Source organism: Accipiter gentilis, chromosome 33 (genome assembly GCF_929443795.1).
Source record: "Accipiter gentilis chromosome 33, bAccGen1.1, whole genome shotgun sequence".
Classification (NCBI taxonomy): Eukaryota; Metazoa; Chordata; class Aves; order Accipitriformes; family Accipitridae; genus Astur; species Astur gentilis.
Genome location: NC_064912.1, coordinates 12,997,934 through 13,018,203, shown reverse-complemented (window position 1 = coordinate 13,018,203; position 20,270 = coordinate 12,997,934). Strand labels below are relative to the sequence as shown.

Below are 20,270 nucleotides of genomic sequence, written 5' to 3'. Positions count from 1 at the left end.
ACTTAGAATTTAAATAAGCTCTCTATAGCCACCAGGGCTGGATCCATGCGTGATCTGGGATAATGTTTTCCAAACTTTGGAAAAGGACAACAAGTTTGGGGTGCAAAACTAAGAAAGAAAGAAATCAGGCACAGACATTAGACAATAAAATTTCTTTTAAGGAGCCCAACAGCCTTTCTAATAAAATGGGCTAAAACAAATCATGAATAAACATGAGACTTCAGAACCGCATCACTGTAATTAATAAGGGGTAACTAATAAACAAAAGTTCTCAAGGAGCCACACTGCAAACATAAAACAGAGATGCCAAGAGGCAATTCTGAAGGACAACTAAACTCAACACTCCCTAAATCCTGCCAATATTTACTCAGGAGATGTTCAAAGGCCTGCCCCATTTAGATCTCAATTAATTTAACTAGATTATTATAATCCATCCTGCTTAAGCCCTACTTCACTTTTAAACCATCAGTTCCATCCCTAGAGTTTTCAAAGCTCCAGTCCTGTATGGCACCCAGTGGAAGGCAGCTCCATCATAGGAACTGTAGTGTTACCATTGATAATTGATAGCAATTACTAAGAAGCTTAGAATGAAGCATCACAACTTTCTTCATCTCTTTCATTTTTATATATGTACCAAACAAATACCCCCATATAGCGTAGGAACATGACTAAGTTAGTTAATGCTACTTTGTCTACTTAACACCGCACTCAGTATGTGCAAGGATACATCATTTTCTGGATTAACCTTTTCAAATTCTGTCTATCTGTCTTTGCTAAATGCATCTCAGTCTGAAAATATTTTTTATCTACAGCAAAGTCATACTCTCAAAATAACTCACTATCTTTAATCACAGTGATCTGCTCAACCATTATTGTAGCAGAATCGCAATTATTTTAATTGGGTAGCCCAAAGGCAGCACAGCCCCAAAGCATAATGTAGCCCAGTGGCATGCAGTAACAGCTTGAGGTTCCTTAAAATATCAGCTGCAAAGCAACTGCAAATATAAGCCAACAATACCACAGTAAGAAAAAACAAACTTTTCTATCTATTTGACATTTTCCAAAGTAAAAATACACGGTTTGGTATTAAGTTGACATGAAATGGAATGCTTGTAATGGAATGTGAACATCCTGATTGCACCCCAATAAAAAAGCTACAATTCACTTTGTTTCTGGTTGAACCAGAAAAAAATAAAAAATTAAAAATTAGATTTCTACTATTTTTAAAGTTTGAAAATAAAATTTTCAAAATAAAGTCTTTTTTAATAAAAAATAAAATCAAAATGCATTTAATTTGAAAATGTTTAAGAAAGAACAACCATTATATTGTTTTCTGAAAACAAAACAATTTTATAAAATTTGAATGAACTAATGAAATGCTTTGATGTTGGTGGCTCTGTATTTTTCACCCATTTCTGCTGACATTTTGACCTGTTTTTATCTCCTGTGGTAGAACTTCATCCCCAAATATTTTAACGTTACCATAAAAACATGGAGTGGGTAAACTCTGACTTCATACAGGATATGGTAGTGTTGTGATACCACATCTGAAGCCTGACCAAAACAAGTACTGAAATGTACAGGATCATGACCTTAAAGTTATTAAGTGGGTGTTCATAGACCACTTTAAAGAGTAGAGCTTCAGAAAAATACTACATTATCCCATATCAATAAAAAAAACCTCTTCTGGATGAATACTTATAATACTCAAGAGATCAGTGATGAGAAATTGAGCCATGGCATATTCTGCTAATAATAGTGCCCTTATCCAAAGATTAGTTCATCTGAAAGACAGGAAGACAGTATATTTATAAGGCTTCATCTGTCAAACCTCCATCAGTCTTTTTGCTAGTTATCCTACATAAAGCAGAAGAAAAATATTCCCCTCTGCTGCTGAAATCAAAGTGATTTGATTTCACATCAAACACATTTATTTACTGCATGGATTAAAGGATTAAATTGTAAAGGAGTACTTTGTCCAACATTTTGTGCTTGTGCTAGAATTCAGCTGCCCTTAATCTCCATATCATTGTCACAGTATATTGATAAAATAGTTTTCCCGTTATGGCTTGTTTGTTTCTGATGTATACAGAATTGAAGTAACAAAAATAAGGTTCCTAGGTCGTTTGCTCCAATGAAGTTAACTCCTCAGCCAGCTTTATTAACATGCCATATATCTTTTGCCCAAGAATTGCTCCTTTCTTGCAGAGAAGATAATGGGAATGCATTCCTATTGAATGTGTATATTTGTAGGACACTTAATGGTGGTCATATAAAAGGGAGGAGCAAGGGCTATGCCTGTTCCCAGCTGTGGTACAGTGAAGTGAAACAAAGTCATTAATGTCCTGACCAGCACAGATTGGCTAAATCAACTTTCTGTATGTTTCTTCTCTGCCCTTTTGTTCAGTGAGACCTACGGGTGTTGGCAGTGCACAGTGGAAACCCTCACCCCCTAACTACATTCACACACCACAGGGACGCTATGGCTGCGTTAATGCACCCACATATCTCAGAGCAGGGCCACATGGTGACACCAGCTTCAGTTCTGAAAGCATTATGGCCAAATTGCCCTGTTTCTTTGCCTTAGCTGATAAGCTCTACCCTTCATCAGGTTGAATTAGGTTGGGCGGATCATCCAGCTGACAATGCTACCTTGCTTCTGAGTCTGGAGGTGGCTCAGTGATTTCATACTGTGTTGTTTAGGGTAAAATAGATGTGCCGCAGTTTATAGATGCCAAGATGTTATGAATGGCAGTTATCTAGAAGCCCAGGGAAAAATGAGCAAACAGTCAAAATCACTGCTGAAAGAGCAAAAAGCCACCGGGAAACAAACTGTGCCATAACAAAACCCAAAATGTCTCCTTACCTAGGCCAGTGGCTATAGACTAAGATACACCACTTCTAACCTCCTGCAAAAGACTGACTTTTCTGCCACACCTATTGACACATTAAAGCTCTGTGGTCTCACAGCGAAACATATATTCTGCTTTCTGTACTTGGCTTCAAGACAGGCTAAGTCTTAGAAATATAATTAAAAAGGAAAAAGATTAGACATATTCCTTCACAGGCAAGAAGAATGAAATTAATTATTTTGTAGTCAGTGAACAATCAAAAAGTCTTCCTTCGGGTTGTTCAGGAATCCATTTCTGAATGGAGCTTGAGTGAAATGAATCTACACCTGGAGTCAGCAAACTAGATTCAGAGTACTAATACTGATCATACAGATCAATGAGACTACTGTGACAATTTCTATGAGATCATGATACTTTCTAAGCTAAATGACCAGGTGTTTTCTGTGCAATGGGATCCAGGCACATCCTATGCAATGACCTATTATTCCTGCAGCCCATCCTTTATTAAAAATAAAGGCAACTATAACCAAACACAATGTATTCACAACAAAATCTACAGCCTGGATGAACTGTCCATGAATGACAAGAATCAACTGTATGACTCTTGCTCTTCTTTCTTAAACAGGGACACTGTTCACAATGCTGACACCTAAAAAAAAAAATCCATGACTGACCTTGGTGTTAGCAACTAGTTACAGAAGATGAAGCACTTTTCACCTCATATCATTGTTTCAGCCTCTCTGCAAATTCAGGCAGACATCACTGCATCAGGTTATATCTATCACGCAGTGACAGTTGCCCTAAGAAAATACAGAAAAAAATCCCCCCCGCCCCCCTTTTTTTCTCCTCCAATAAGACAAGGTAGATCAACTTATCTCCTTTTCCCAGTAAGTTTCCAGTTCTCTGCAGCTTTTACTTCAAGAATTGTTGACTTAGTGTAAGCAAATATAGTAATTTACTATTATTGCCTAATGATCATGAAAGAGGAAAATAAATTAAGAAGTGTCCTGACCACTCTTATTAATCTTTTAATATTTTACAGGGCACATGTTGGTGTGTTGCTGCTGTTGTTTAAGATTATGATGCCTTTAAGGTTTATTTTGTATCTTCAGGCTTCTGCTCTTTTGTGATTAAATGCATAAAAGCAAGTGGAATAGTAATTATGTAATTTATGTTCATACATTTTCTCCCACTGGCATGCTGCTTCTTGACTGAAATTGTATTTGATTCATGAACAGCTACCTATTAAAGATGGCGGGGACAGATACTGCAAATCCCTAAGAGCAATCATGAAATAATATTTCAGCTACACCACTGATGTCAGGTCCATTTGCACATTTTTATCACTGATTCATGTTCTGTAATCTGCTGCTTCAACTGACAGCATTTATCCCTGCTACTTCTGAATAATATTAAAAGCATGTAGAGAGGTGAATTATACAACTCTAAGTGTGCAGTTCTTACCATTGATTCAGGCAAAATAGGGATATAATTGTTAACCAAATTTACAAATACAGAGAGAAAAGTTTTGCAACTAAGGCAATTAACTTGTGTTTGTGTTGTCTTCCACTCTAGGAAAAGTGTAGTCCCTCAAAAGTGCTAAATTAACACATATAAATCAAATGGGAAGAATTCTGCTAAAGGTAAAAGGGGCAACATTTCTTTTCTATGTCTGGATCTAGCTCCTGAGTGATGAAACTAACCATAGCTGAATAGCAACATATTATTTACATAGCAAGGACACTTAAAGACATGGTCCTGCATTGGGTCTCTCATTGTGCCAAGCACTGTTAAAGCTTTTCCCTTTACGGAAAAGGCAAAAGAGTGACAGGGAAATCAAAAGTAGGCATGAGTGAAGTAACTGGACCAACATGACAAAGCGAGTCAATGGCAGAATAAGACAGAAAACAGATCTTGCAATTTTCCAGCCTGTGCCCTAGCTAGTGGACATCAGAGCTTCTCTTGAGTCCTCAGATGCAGGCATTGTAAACACTTACAATTCATTCAGCTGCATTCCTCTAAGAATGACCTGCAGTCGATGGATAATACCAATTCTTCATCTACACTTACTGCGTAAATAAAAGGGAGATTTTTAAGGCTGCGACCCCAGAAAGCTACTTTATTCTTTATGGAATTCATGATGATTCTTTGACTAAATGACATTTAAAAAGTAAGATAAACACTCAGAAGTTGAAGGTAATATTTCTCATTGCAAAGGAAATATATCAGTGCTTTGTCTAATTGGAATCTGGAATGAAGGGTTATGCCATTAAGTTGTGCATAAGTTGCTGTTAACAAAATCCCTGAAGTCTACAGTTCTCTTCTTTTACAAAGACAGGACTGAAAACTGGTTAAAATCCTCTTCTCAAGCAATGCTTATCATGCTGCAGCAAATACCAAGAACTACACAAACACAACCTAACCAAGTACCCAGTCTTATTCAGCAACAGCCTAAAAAGTTACAAAATGTTTTCTAGAATAAAACCTTCAGTTAAGAAGTGGGGGTTTAGACAGTAAATTGAGTTAAATTGACATCAAATGAGCCCCACTAAAGAAAAACTATTGCATCAATCTATGAACGTATTTCATAAAGAAGGCACACCCAGGTTTAAAAACACAGTCAAAGCTGAGATCTCGTTCTGGGTGGATTTGCAAAAGAGCGCAACAAATGAAGCTGAGAGCCCTTGTATGTAGCTATTACTACAGCAAAGCACCATTTTAAGGACTTCATTCAGGTCACAGAAAAGAACTGATGAATCACACAGTACACATAACTCCTAAAAAAATGTCGGAATGGAAGCTAAACTGGACCTACCAGATAACTTTCCCTGCATGTCCAATAGCTTGCTCTGAGAGCTGAACACACAACTCATATCTGTACTGAACCACTCCACAGCTCTACAGCATCACATCTGTCACAAAAAGAACGAAACAAGCATTTTTGTGTTTTCAATAGTTACCTCATTCACAGCTTAACAGCTTAGCGAAACACCCAAAGCAGAGACAAGCAAGTCATCATGTCACCCCAAACTAATGCTTATTTTCTTGCAAAACTAGGAAAGGCTCAGGAAGACTGTCTTTCTTTTTTCCAAAATCACCAGATCAAAAACAGGTAGCAGATGGTCAGAGAAAGGGTCCCCACTATTTCAGTCACCTAGGGTCTCTGTTTAATAAGTCTTTGGTTTTAGATCCATTTCCAGAATACAAAAGATCACAACACACAGACAGGCCTATTAAGATGTTTCACTGAAAGAAATGAACTGTCAGAGCTGTGGAAGACTGGACTAGTCTGCACAATAATTCTTGTGCTATACTGTCTTTAATTCACAGGTTAAGGATTAAATTATTGCCCCACTGCAGTCAATTAAGAACCTCTCATGAGCAGTACACAATGTCCTGAAAGTTTTCCATTTAGTATCTACAGCTACACTCAACAATTAAGACTACATCTTTGCAGTAGGGTTGGTTTAAGTTACCTATTGTCAGATTGGCTCCTAAAACTAGTCTAGTTCATCTGAATGCCACATAATTCTGAAGCAGGGCTGTGGGATTCTGTGTGCGAGTGAAGCTCTATGCCAACTGACACCCTGGAATTAGATAGCTTGAACTGAAAGTACCACCACAAGAGGAACACGTGGTTCCTTAAAGGAGAATCTTGATTCTGGGCAACATTCAAATTCAAGTTGAGAGCATGCTAAAGATGAGCTGTTTGCATAGAGAAACAGGTAAATCCTTCCCTAAGGTATTTCTCCATGCATTCTTGCCTACAGAGAAAACCACTGCAGTTACAAATCATACCCAGCAACATGCAGTAACTGCTTTCTAGAAAGTCAGAATCCCATACACCCACCCAACAATTCCAACAAAAGTTTATATGAAATACTAAAAAAATACTATTTTCTCCTCAGAACTTTCCAAAGGCTAAAGAAAGAGCAATGCATCTCACACGGGATGCATCTAGCTACACATCTGGAAACCAGATACAGCCTGCAAGGCAAATTCATCTGACCCCACTTACTTTTTTTTATTGTGATCTTGCCATCTCCTATGGATCTGTGCATGTCCATATATTTAGTCTCTGCTAGTTGTTGTCAAGCATGTGTAGCAAAAGGGAGAAGAGGGTAAAGGGCCTACAGGAGATCACAGAATTCTGGACACTGTCTCACGGAAGTGTCTCAAAACTCATTTAATCCCCCAAAAATTGAGCATGGACCACTCAGATTGCAGTACCTTAACATGAAAGATAAGCAGATTATTTTAACTGAGAGCAGCATTTTTCACCCAGAGACTTCAAAGCAAGTATGTTTTACAACACCCCCCTCCAAGTATCAAACCTTTTTTTCCCCCTACTCACTTCATACTGGAAAGTCTGCATCACTTGCAGAGTTAGACAAGGACTCCTGAAGTCCCGACTCCCAATCCTCTAGAGAATCTCACAGAGAGATAGTCCCTTCCATGCTAAAGCTAAAAAATTGAAGGATAGATTTTATTGCACGAGATGTTAAAAAATAGCCTTTAAAATAATGCATGCATTCAATTTACAGAATTTTAATATGGCATCTTTCTCTACTTGATAATTGCTATTTTTTTATTACAGAAAGGAATGGGGACAGCTATTACAAAATGAAACAACATTTCAGTGACACCACCAGACCTCAATTAAAAGTTCTGTGCCACTTGTATTGCTTCAAGGGATGGTTAAGCAATACTGACCCACTGTAAAGTGGTTTATGAATTGCTACCGATAAGAACTCTTGCTGAATAAGCAGAATAGATTCTTTAATGCCAGTTTCTTAGAAAGAGTAGCAAGGAGTGGAGAGACACAATAGTTAATGTGTTAGTATCAAGAGCAACAAAGAGCCTGCAAAGGTCTCTATCCTTTCCCAGATAACAGACTGAGAAAGCTTCTTTAATATAACTGGTACTGTAACAGTTCATGGAGGCTGGGCTGAGGGTAAGCAGTGGTTGATTGATGACAGTACAATTCTGACAGCATTTTGGAGCCTGGATAAATATCCTTTCCTAAAACAAATAAAATTAGGCTGCAAGCAGCAAGTGAGGCCTGGTATTAGGACATAGGACACATTAATTTTAAAAGCCAAAGCTAGCGTCACTGCTAAATATAACAAATGCCTATACCATCTTCAGGAGCATGAGAATCACATGGATTGGAAAAGGGCTTTTATTGGCAGTTAGTTATGACAGCTGATTTCTGGGACAGTTAGTTTTCTTCTGAGAAATCCAACCAGCACCGATTAAACGGCAAGATACATATTCATACAAAGTGCTAAAGAGGTTCACATTGTTGAACACAACAAGAAATCAACAGCTTTGCATTTCACCAGGCTCAGCTTCAGTCTGCCACCTCTCCTCCCCGCTTCCCACCCCCAAGTTCCCTCGTCTTTGCAGTGAATGCCACTCGGTCACTCCCAGCCCCTTGGGCAAGGGCACGGGCAGCACGTAATGGTGCCTTTAATGGTGCCTTTCAGCCATTCCTTGCTTCTTTCTCTTCTCGTCCAGAGGTCTTTGCTTCTTACTCTCCTCTGCTCCTCTACGGGATCACCCGTAGCTGGGGCCCCTCGCAGCTGCTGCTTTCTCTCAGGCACACTGGAGCCGCGGCACCACGTGCTCCCTGAGTGGCTGAAGTTGCCGCCAGTTTCCCAAACCGGCTGGAACCGGCTGTGACCGGCACAGGGCAGTTTGCAGCCTCCTCCCCACAGGACGCTGCTCCGGCCCCTGCTACCCAGACCCTGAGCATTTACGCCCAGTACGCTCATATGTGGTGTTTTCCGTGGGGTAACTGAAAGAAATAAAAGATTTCTTAGAGTAAAGCATTAGATTATAACAGGGAAGGGAGAAGTGTGAAAGCGGAGAGGGGACGTGACATGGCTGACACAGAAATAGCATTTCCTCTGCTCTTTTCTTGAAACTCTCAGGGAAAGGCAATGCTAATTTAGACCCAATGAAAAGACACGAAATTCTAAGTTAACAATTTCACAGACTTTTTTCTTTTTCCTGCATTTCAGCACCTTGAGTCCTCCTTTAAAAGAAATTGCATGTAGCGCTCACTACCATTTGACTAACACCCTAGAGTGAGCCTAGAGTGCCTGCACACGTGGACGCCGAGGACCTTGACACATCCAGCGAACGATAAATCACATGCGAGACACCAGTTGTTTCACATGTGCTCTCTTGAACCTTTTAAATGTGAAATGCACCCACACTGAGCTGATTAAAAGCTCCTGTGAGTGTGAATTCTTCTCCCTGAATAGGTTTCTACACCACAAAAGAACGTTTCATACATCATATTTGAAACAGATCGGAGCCTTAAAAGCAACTTTATTCTACTGCCATTATGAAACAGAGCTTTCATTGTCTGCTGCTGAAATGCTTTGAGTCATCTTCTTCCAGTAATAACTAATCTCTCACTTGCTCTCTTTGTATGTGACAAATCATGGACAGCCCAATTACAGGAGAGGAAAGCAGCATACCAGTTTCAGAGGGTGGACTCAAACACCCAACTGATGTTAAACGATTTTGTTTTGGAGTATAATTCACTTAAGCAAATGAATTCTGATAATCTACTTTGAGAGCAGACTGCAATAATAAATGGTTAAAATGAAGCAGCATCGTCTAATAATGACGGAGCCAAACATGATTACAAAAATCAGGAGACTGAAAAAATACAGTATAATTTGAGAAACCTGGCAACTACTTATTCCCCACGTAAAATCCGCAGCTCACATTTTCGTCTACAGTTTTTCACACCAGATCTGCTGCTTAGTTACTAATACTTCTGTCACTTGAGCGACCTACCATAAAGCCCACTTCACACCAACACAGGTACGTGCACAGAAGTCTACCAACATGTGTATCTCTATGCGTTTCATACAGACTTAAAATATGGCTGGCACAACTTTGGTGTCAAGGACTTGTCACTAGTTACCCTCATAAAGATGCAGCCAAATCTGTCCAGGACACTACAAGGGGAAAAAAAAACAAACAAAAAACCAAAACCCCAGGAATTTTAAGAATGGCATAATGCTCATGCATGCAATTTCAGAGAAAATTTTAAATTTGAAGTCTCTTAATTTTCAAGCGTTTGATTTTACAGAGTAATAACATGGACTTTTTTTGTGTAATATCTAATCTGAGGGAAGAAACCTTAAAGGGAGTACTTAGAGTGAATTGACAATTAATCTATTTCACTTTCAAGTATCTGCTTACCAAGATGCATATTGAGCATGTATCTGAACTAATGAGACAGAGTGAACCCTTACCTACAATCACAAAAAATTAAATGCAGCTAATATACATGCCACGTGTTCTTGAAGATAATCAGGAACTTCATATACTGTACTATGTCAAGCCACTTACCTGCTAATGGAGAGTTGCTGATCATACAAGATAAGTCAGAAGATTTCCTCCAGAGTCTGAAAAATGCTTATGTATAACTAAAAGCTTTCAGGATTTACCTCCTTGGAGCCAGTGGTAAAACTCCGGGTTAAGACTGTGTAACCCTGCTCACAAAATAAGGTAAATCCATAGCATATATTCATGAAAGAAGAGAGCCAAGTATTAACATTTGCACATTAACACCATCAGGGACCTCATTAAAATAACTCTGTTTTCCCTATTAGCTCTGCTCCCTCACACCCCAAGTTTTCCTTTAAGAATGTATTTGAATAAACAAGAGAAATGTCACAAATCTAAAAACAACAAAGTTTGTCTCTTTTAATTTGCATTCTCATTTTTCCATTATGATTTCTATCATGAACAGAAAAGTGGCTGAATTATGTGATGATTTCCTTTCAGCGAATGCTGTTATCCCTCAGTCGGACATATCTAAGACACACAAATGATTAAGGAAAAGATACTGCAACTCCTCTGATGCAGCATGTGCCATATTTCACAGCTGCAAATATTATAATCTTCAATAAATGGAAGCCAATAATTCCCTTCAAGTCATGAAAGCACTAAGCTTAGTTGTGAATGACTGTATATAGAGTATGTTGTGACACATGCAGGAAGCGTTACGTTTTATAAGAAAGTTCAGATTCTTCTTGCCAATGTGATTTTGATAAGGAAGCAAGTCTTTGCCAAAAAAAAAAAAAAAAAAGGTATGTTTGTTTTCCAAGTCCTTATATAGTCCTGACCACTCATGTATTTGTGCTTCCACTTGTATATACTAGCATACAGCATGACTCAATCCATCATCGTCTCTTCAACGTATAAGGAGCACACAAACCAAGTGTGGGAATAAAGGGGACATGCTTTATTCATCATACAAGGAAGCAGAACCATAATCTAGAACAAAAAGTATCTGGTGAGAAATAATAAACTCTACCTTCCAGTCAAATCCCACAGCAAATCCTTTGATCCACATAAGAACTATGTTAAGCAGAAAAGCTTGATCCCCTTGAGCTAAATGCCTACATCTCAAGTCCACAAGTTCACAAACTGACCAAACTTACCTGTCATCACATGGATATGGCTCGGGGTCAACCAGTTAGCTACTATTCTGTTTGAAACTTTCGAGGGGTGAATGCTTACCATCTGTTTCTGCTGGACCTTATCTGCTACTCGTTCTTCTGGACCCAGGAAAGTAGTAGGTAGAGACCTAGGAAAGTCATGACCTCCTTGATGACAGTCCCTTTGTTCTTGCTAAGGTCCTCAAACCAATTAATGGGAAAGGCAGTAGCGATTCAGCTGGGAAAGGCTCTGGTCCATCTCACCTAGGAAAGAAGTGAAAAGAAACTTACATGGGAAATCCTCTAAGTGACATCATTTCAGAGAAACATATAATGCATTACTGCAGTTGCACTTGAAGCTAGTGAACAAGGATTTCCAAGTCACTTTTTATTCCAAAACTTCTAGGATTAGATTATTACAATTCCTACACAGAATAAGCTAAATTTATCACTGTTCCTTAATATTGTGTTGTCTTTCACAATGAAAACGGAACATTCATTTATTTTCCAGGCTTCTTCTCTAAAATATGCCATTTTCCCATAAATTCATTATTGCACATTTATTTTTCATTTACAAGTCAATAATATCTTAACTTCCAAATTCAAAATTGCACTTTATTTTTCCTATTATAGTTATATCCCAAGAGGAAAAAAAAGCATTTAAGTTGGAGTGCAAGGTATCTTCATTTCCAATACTAGATGTACTTGTTACTAGTTAAAAAGTAAAGAACAAGTGCAAACTCATAAATTAACCTAGCAAAATTATATATTATCCTATATACTATAAGTGGCGCATACTGTAACATGTAGCATAACTAACATATAGCAAAATATCCTGTACTAACCACCAAAGGCTTCATCCCCAGTACAACAGTGGAATATCCCACCTGAAAGGTAATGAAGACTGAGCAAATAACCGATACCCAAGGTCTGTCTGACATGACAAAGTGATGCCTCTCAGCCAAACATACAGTAAAAACCAATTTAATGCTTAGCCTTCAAATGGGTTTAAAAATTTTGAGTTCATATTACAGTCATGGCTGCAACCTCTGTCTGTGTGTGTATTTATATATACACTTGTATTTACATATAAACTTGTATTTACATACATAAATATATATAGCACTTTCTGTCCATCAGCCTCACTTCTCCCTGCATCAAGTTCAGTGCTGCTTATGGTATTAGAAGAACTTGTACAAGATGAACAGTAGAGAGGGACAGGTACTCCTGCATAATGCTGACACTCAAAGTTCATACCAATTGAATGGTTCTGCTAGTGGCTACAAAGATCAAAGGAACAGGTCTTTTTGCAACTCTAAGAGACCTATGGAAAGCACATGTTGCTTTGTTTTTAAATAATGACATGACCACAGTCATACCTACCACAAGCCTTGATCTGCAGGTAACCAATGAGTTAGATGTTCACCTGTTAACCTGCAGGTGAGCTCACTGACCCAGGAAAAGTCATCAGATTGCCTTTTAGATATTCCCCTTGTCTCACAGAAAGTACACTACTGAACGGTGGTGATTAACTTCAGTTATGCCTCTCGTGTTACCCTGAAATCTCTAAAGAACCTGTTGACTGCTTATTAAAAAAAAAAAAAAACACAACCAAAAAACCCCACACATTAAAAAAAAAAAGCCCACACACAACAGGCAGACACATCCTTTGCTATGGCAATCAAGATCATCTTTGTTTTTGTGGGAATAGCAGAAATCCCCCAATAGAATTCATCTGCACATTTAATCTTGACCTCTGAACAATTACTTAAAGGCTGAATTTCTTGTAGACGTGAAATAGACTATTCTGCTTGAAGAAAGACTTTCAGAAAATGGATGGTTAATATTAATTGACTGGCTAGGAAGACTACACTGAAAGAAGAAATTCTTGTCATATACATACTTCCTATTTGCAGCTCTTCTGTAAACAAATTCAACACTATACATGAGAACATCACATCCACATCTCATTAATGCAGTCATCACCCTTTAACATTTATTAAAGATTACACCTGCTTTGGGGTCTTTTCTATTTAGCCCGTAGTATTATATGAAAAACAACCTAAATAAAATGAATACCATAGAGAGCTTTACAAAATATTTATTTTGAAAAAAATCACTCTGTGCAAATTTAACATTCTCAACACCGAAGTTTTATAAAAATGCTAAGACAACAGAAAGACAAGTGAAACATTAAACTGATCTTTTCTTAAATTACAAAGAAACAGATTAATTCTAAAGAAGCTATTGTAATTCTAAACATTTAAAAAAAGAGAACTTTTTAAGATTTTACTTTTCTTATCTATTACAGCCAAATCCATGTATCAAAGGATGACTTTTTCCATCCTTTTTACAAACTTCCCCCCCAAACACTGTCCACAACTAAACCAAATACCCAAATGGTTTACACTTTTACTGTACATAGCTTGTGCTCCAAGAAAAGCTAGCACGATTTGATCATCATTTTCTCAGTGCCTAACAAAACGTCACCTCTATACATTTGGTACAAAATTCCCTGTACAAACCAACTTTGCTCATGTAAATTTGAAGCAAACTTAAAGGAAGAGTATTTATTTGTGCCTTCAATTTGGTATAATGAAGGGACAGTGATTAAGCAAAATTCCACAAAGGAAAATCCAGTAACTGGGAATACTGTCTTTTTTTTTTTTTTAATAATTACTATTGTATAAAAAAAATTATATACTGCAGGTTATTAGGAATGGCAGACCCTAAATCTAACAGTTCTAGTTTTATAGTCCTCATCATAAAATAAGATTTTTCTGTACATTATTTAAGTTTCCTTTCTTCACTTTAAGCTATTTGTGAAAGCTGTTGTTGCATATTAAACAACGTTTTTTAAACAGGAGGAAACGTCCCCTTATGAAATTAAAAACAGTAAAATTGTCATATTACTGTAAACACGATTAAAATGAAGACTGACAAAATGCAGTGTGACAGATAAGCCATGGTCTGGAAAGCTTTTTTCACATTTTCTTAACACAATATATGGCTCACACCACAAACAGCAGCAAAAAAAAAAAAAAATTTTAAAAAAAGCTATTGAAAAATTTCAAGTTACAGCCAGGGGTGCCAGGCAGGATCCATACGACAGAGATTATCCAAACTATTTGCAGCTGCTACCAGAGTGTTGACTTTGCTTTCTCCTCCTTCAAACTGAGCAAGATTATGAAGTCGAGTCATGATAGCAGTAACAGCTTTTTGAACTAGTGAAACCAGCTGCTGGCTGTCCATATTTTCAGGTTGCCCAGCTGCTGAGAGTGGAGAGGAAGTATCTTCTTGTGTTTTTTTGTGCCATGCAATTATTTCATCCCGTAGCACAGTTTTTAGGATGCCGTCAACCTATATGAAGGAGAAAAATAAGACTATTATATTTAATCCAAAGAACCATGAGGGATTATAGATTTGTAACTAGATTTTAGTCAACAGCATTTTGACACTCTTGTTCCCACTTTGCAATCTCAGCCTTTTCAAGATGAGTATGGCTTCCAACTGTCTTTACTTTCCTCTCAAGGTTTTTCTTTTCATAAAAAGCTTTCATTATGAAAACACAACACAATGACTCCTACAGAAATGAAAAAAATCCCATAAACTATAACATATATTAAGATCTTCATACACACATACAGTCATGTATATTCTATTTTTAAATGACTCCACTAAATTTATGACTTTTCCCACACACACGCACAGATACACAAAAGTCCTATGCAAAGATAAAGAGTGCTTTGCAAAGCTGGGGGTTTTTTTGCACAATGATTACGCTCTCAGAGAATACTGTTTTCTGCCAAACAGGGAAAGAACATACATACATATGTATATAATACATATTGGTACATACATACGTATATATAGGCCAGTTCTATCCTTGGATGAAAAAGAAATGCCTGCAACAAATATTTTCCTGTTTTTTCTCATCACCGAGTTGAGTTACTGACATTTATCTGTCAACTCCAACAGTCTTGAGCTTCTAAAACAAACTTTTAGGTATCCAGTCTAAGTCAAACTCGCTGCTTGCACATAAATAATAAAACATTTTATAACACATAGGCCAACATATACAAACACATATTAAATATATTTTATGGACATTTGTAAAAAAGATAAATGCAAAAAAATGTTAAAAGTATTCCTCTTAAATCCAAAAGATAAACAACCTAAAGCAATATCACCACATGCCTGAACTGAGCTGGGCACCCTTCACTCCAAAAAGAATAAATGGGTACCTACGCTCTGATCTTCAAGGAATCATAGAATCACAGAATATCTCAACTTGGAAGGGACCATAAGTATCTTCGAGTCCAATTCCCTGCTCCTAGCAGGACTACCTAAAACTAAGCCATATGACTAAACGCATCATCCAGATGCACCTTGAACTCTTGACAGGCTTGGTGCCATGACCATTTCCCCAGGGAGCCTGTTCCAGTGACCGACCACCCTATCAGTGAATAATTTTTTTCCTAATGTCCAGTCTGAACTTCCCCTGACACAGCTTCGTTCCCTTTCCTTGTGTCCTATTGCTGGTCACCAGAGAGAGGAGATCAGTGCCTCCCCCTCCACTGCCCTCCTTGAGGAAGCTGTAGACAGCGATGTGGGCACCCCTCAGCCTTCTCTTCTCCAAGCTGAATAAACCAAGTGACCTCAGCCGCTCCTCATAAGTCTTGCGCTAGGGAACTTTCACCATCTTGGTCACCCTCCTCTGGAGACACTCTAATAGTTTGATGTCCTTCTTAGTTTGAGGTGCCCAAAACCGCACACAGTACTCGAGGTGGGGCCACACCAACTTGATGTGGCAAGTCTAATTGGGCATACATCATTCAGATGTTGAAATTAGAGGCTATGTCTGCAAATTCGTTTGCATGTATAGGCATGGCTTTGCAAAGTAAGATGAAGAATTATCAAAAATATTCTAACACAACTTTCTGTACTATAAAGTAAAAAATCACTTTAGGATATTTTCCATCTTTTAAAATGTAACTAGGTCCCACCATAGCTACAGCACGTTACATGCAATGTCTTTCTGGTGTAAATTGCTTGCCTAAGTGCAAGATGCCTCATTTTTGGAAAGCATTAGAATTTAAAAGGAAGTTAGACAATGTCTTCAGTAAACTACACCCTGCTAAGAGCTAGAATCCATCAAAGTAACAGTGTATCTTCATCATTCTACTCCACTAACAAAGGACCAAGACACATTTCTATTCAGAGATTATTATGAAGATTCTAAATGATGTTGCATTTGTCATTTTACTATTTACCACTGCCAGAATTTGTAAGGACTGATGAGGCTACAGCACTGAAACAATCAGCCTAAATTAACATGTGTGGACAAAAAAAATTAAATTAAGGGTAGAATTACACCTATCTTCCTCGTATTCTTTCCAAAAAGGTGAATTGCAAACTTTTCAACTGGCTTTTATGATGACCTTAGGGTAAGGTTTAAAAACAAATACTGACTGTTCAGTTTCTACCTTAACCAAGAAAGTGCTGTTTAGTTTATGAACTGCCAAATATAACATGCCTGCAAACAACCTTTCAGAAGGTATACAAACCTTAAAATTTGGCTGTGCAAAGCAGCGAGCTACTGCAATCATAGATGCAGTCAGTGGACCAGACACCCCAATGGTCGTAAGAAATTCAGAAATGTTTGGTGTAAGCCGGAATGGAACTGGACGATTGGCATCCAAATCTCCAGTAGCATCGTTAATGTCAAAGCGAAAGTAAGCTACATTTAGCTTGCCAGTATCCTGGATTTAAAAGCAAGATGCACAAAAGTAATTAAAGGAACAGATTTTCATTAATGAAACCAAAAGAAGTTGGATTTTTGTTTACTGTTAATACTCAGAGTACAAATAGTACTCCAATAGCTTTTTACTCTTTCAGTCAAACAGTCTTTGAGCAAAAAAGTTAAAATCAAAGGCATGCACAAAGTCAGGTATGTATTGCTCTCAAAACGTGTGTCCAAGTCCCCTTACTAAATACACGTTACTGTAACATCACACAAGTAATAGGTTCTTCTGTAGTATGGTCTATAAGGAGTCATGCAGATAGACAGATCTCCATTGTCTATGCATCCCAGCTCTGGGTAAGCATTCTCTATGCATTGTTTAATCTGGGTAAGCATCTGAACGCTTCTCTAGAGGGATTAAAACATCTTAATTGTTAGACAGAGTATAGCACTCTATGCATTAAAATGGCATTAAGACTTTAATATATACCACCCTTGCCCTACCAAGGTTGCAAGCCTCATTTTCAATGTTGGGTTAAAACAGAAAAATCACTACTAACAGGAGCTGTAGCTTGGCATGATGGCAATGCTTAAAAAGAGAACAGTATTTGAGAAAGGGCATTCCTTTTAAGAAAATTACGCTCTAATTTTTTTATATTTTTTTTAAATCTGTTTGACACAGAGATATATTCAAAGCATTATATTTGAAGGAGGGCTAAAAAGAGACTTATCAGTTACTTACATGAACAGTTCCAATATCTAAGAACAATTTCACAGACAAAGTTCTAAATTCTCACCACAGAAGGTAGAGTTGATGTCCACAGGGACTGCAGTTTAAATTACTACCTACATGATGTGCAATCACATATAAATGAAAAGCCTACTGAAATGCACTGTTAATTATATATGTCAAATTACTGTTTTGACTCATTTCAGAAGTATAGTCCAAATTTCCATTTGATCAAAGATGACAGCAAGCATCTAGAACAAACTAAAGCATACCTGGGCAATCTGCAGCATTTCAGGGTTGAGTCTATTTAAATGAAAGATGAATTCTGCAAAGCCAATTAGGGCTAACTGAATAGTGAACATCTTTCGAAAAGTCCAGTAATCCGTAGCATTGGGGAATGTATGTAAAGCCCACTCCTTAAGCATACTGCGTGGCACCATGTTACTCTGTACTTCTTTAAGTATATCTCTGAGAACCTACATAGGAAAAATATTAGTTGAAAGCTACCATTTTTAATACGCTTCTTAGCAACAGACAAACATGCCAAAAGCAACTACCAAACTTCTCTCAACTGCTGTATCCCATTGTAGGAAAAACATCCTGAATTTGGACACTTTCAATCCAACACTGTTTCCTGACTTCTTTGTCAAAACACACATAATACTTTGTTAGCCCATCCTCTGCACAGCTAGAAAATATTCTTTATCTGAAAAGACTAAATTTTTTAATAAAAATCAGATAAGCATAAGAACTGCAAACAGGCATGTCAGAAAACCTGAAACTGAAAAGTTATATGACCTGATTTGAAGTATCTTCTGTTCGAGACTTTCAACTCACAATGCTGCACTTCCTTATGGGAAACTAACGGAACATACTCACCATTTTCTAGGTTCAGTGCAAGCTGGATATGCATTTTGCAGCAATAAAATAAAATCCTGTATTTTAAGCATAGTAGCAAAATTTGAAATTATACATGGGACCTACAAAGCATGCAACCGAAAGATGGCTCTCTGCATGGTTTCTTCATATGCAGAGTAAAAAGTAAAGGATTTTTATTACACAAGATAGGGAAAAACACTGGTAAAGTAATTTGTATCATGTATTATTACAACAAAATTACCTCAAAAATACAAAAAGATAAAAGCAGAGAGGTCAATTCACCTGGTTCTGTCAGTGAACATTGTGCAATAGTTTTATCCCCTAGATGGAAACATTTGCAATCTACCAAAATATTTAATCACTGTAGCATATACTAGCTTAATTAATTAGAAAAAGAAATAAAGTTAGGATCTGTTCTATTACACCAAAAAGCATGATAGTCATACTGACTTCAATTAAATGGCTGTTAAAGAGTTTCATAACCTGAAGGAAAAATTCTCAAAATAGAAGCAGATGTTACGTAACACTTCATTTTATTTTGTAACAAAGAAAGCCTGAACAGATAGTTTCTCTAAATTATGTCTGTGATACATTTATATTATATATTTTCTAATAGCTGTATTTGAAATGGGACTTGCGTTTTATGTAAGAATTTGCATTAACCTTATGATAAAAAACATAAAATAACCTTATTTATCACAATTGGATGTTTGATGGAGGTTACAGAGAGACAGAGCTTTGTTCTTTCTGAGTACTATCATTTATTAGGGTAAGATTACTCAACTGTTTCTATTTGACTTAGATGAAATGAATCCACTGGTAATTTTAGAAGATACATTAGAAGAACATAGGGAAGTCTGCATTGAAGACCATGCTGTAACTGCTTATGTAAATTAGGAATGCTGTTTCCCATGTTATCAATTAATTATTTTCAAAGCACTATATGAAAGGGCCAAAAAGCAATCAACACCTTGTCTGTTTTCAGTTGCAGTTACCAAAACAACCTAGAGTAAAACAAATACAGCTTTTTTTGAAGCTCTCCAAGATAATCTAAAACACTAAAGAGTAATGTATTCTTGGGAATGCATATAACAAAAACAAAATAACCCCCCAAAAAATCAAAACACAACCTCTGCAAAATATATCTAATGAGAGGTGAAGGGTCAGGGCAGGGGCAGATTGGGCACAGTATCATAGAGTCCTCAGGAAAAGCCCTTGATTAAAATTCATTATATATTCTAATACCTGATGGCTAGCTTGAGTCCCCCGTGCTTGGACCGTTGCCAGTCTGTCATAGTAACGAGAAATAGGGTTGTCATGCTCAATGCCTTTCTTGGCACAGCGTTGCTTATAGATCTCCACCAGGGAAAGAGAAGAGGGATTGTCTTCAACCAAACGCATCTGTGGAGAAACTGCTACAACACGGGGGACTAGGAGTAATTTCATAAGGGTGAGAGAGAATGGTGGTGGGGGGGGTGGGCAGAGAGAGCAAAACAAAACAAAACAGTCAATCCATAACCCAAATACTAAGAGAAGGATTAGCATTCAAGTATCAGCCCTTAAAACACAACTGTGCCAATCAACTGAAGTATACC

The 20,270-nt window shown here is 37.5% G+C and overlaps 1 protein-coding gene across 5 annotated transcripts in view; it reads right to left on the bottom strand.

The window, feature by feature from the left end:
- Positions 1-14,010: 14,010 nt before the first annotated feature.
- Positions 14,011-20,270, bottom strand: part of TRRAP (transformation/transcription domain associated protein) — a 102,013-nt gene continuing 95,753 nt past the window's right edge. For all 5 annotated transcript variants that reach the window (XM_049790935.1, XM_049790934.1, XM_049790937.1 and 2 more), the window contains 4 exons: positions 19,921-20,105; positions 18,069-18,272; positions 16,891-17,085; positions 14,011-14,683 (listed from right to left, as the gene is read on the bottom strand). In XM_049790935.1, coding sequence (XP_049646892.1) covers positions 14,399-14,683; positions 16,891-17,085; positions 18,069-18,272; positions 19,921-20,105 — 869 coding nt within the window. In that variant the 3' untranslated portion in view covers positions 14,011-14,398. The remainder of the gene's footprint in view (positions 14,684-16,890; positions 17,086-18,068; positions 18,273-19,920; positions 20,106-20,270) is intronic.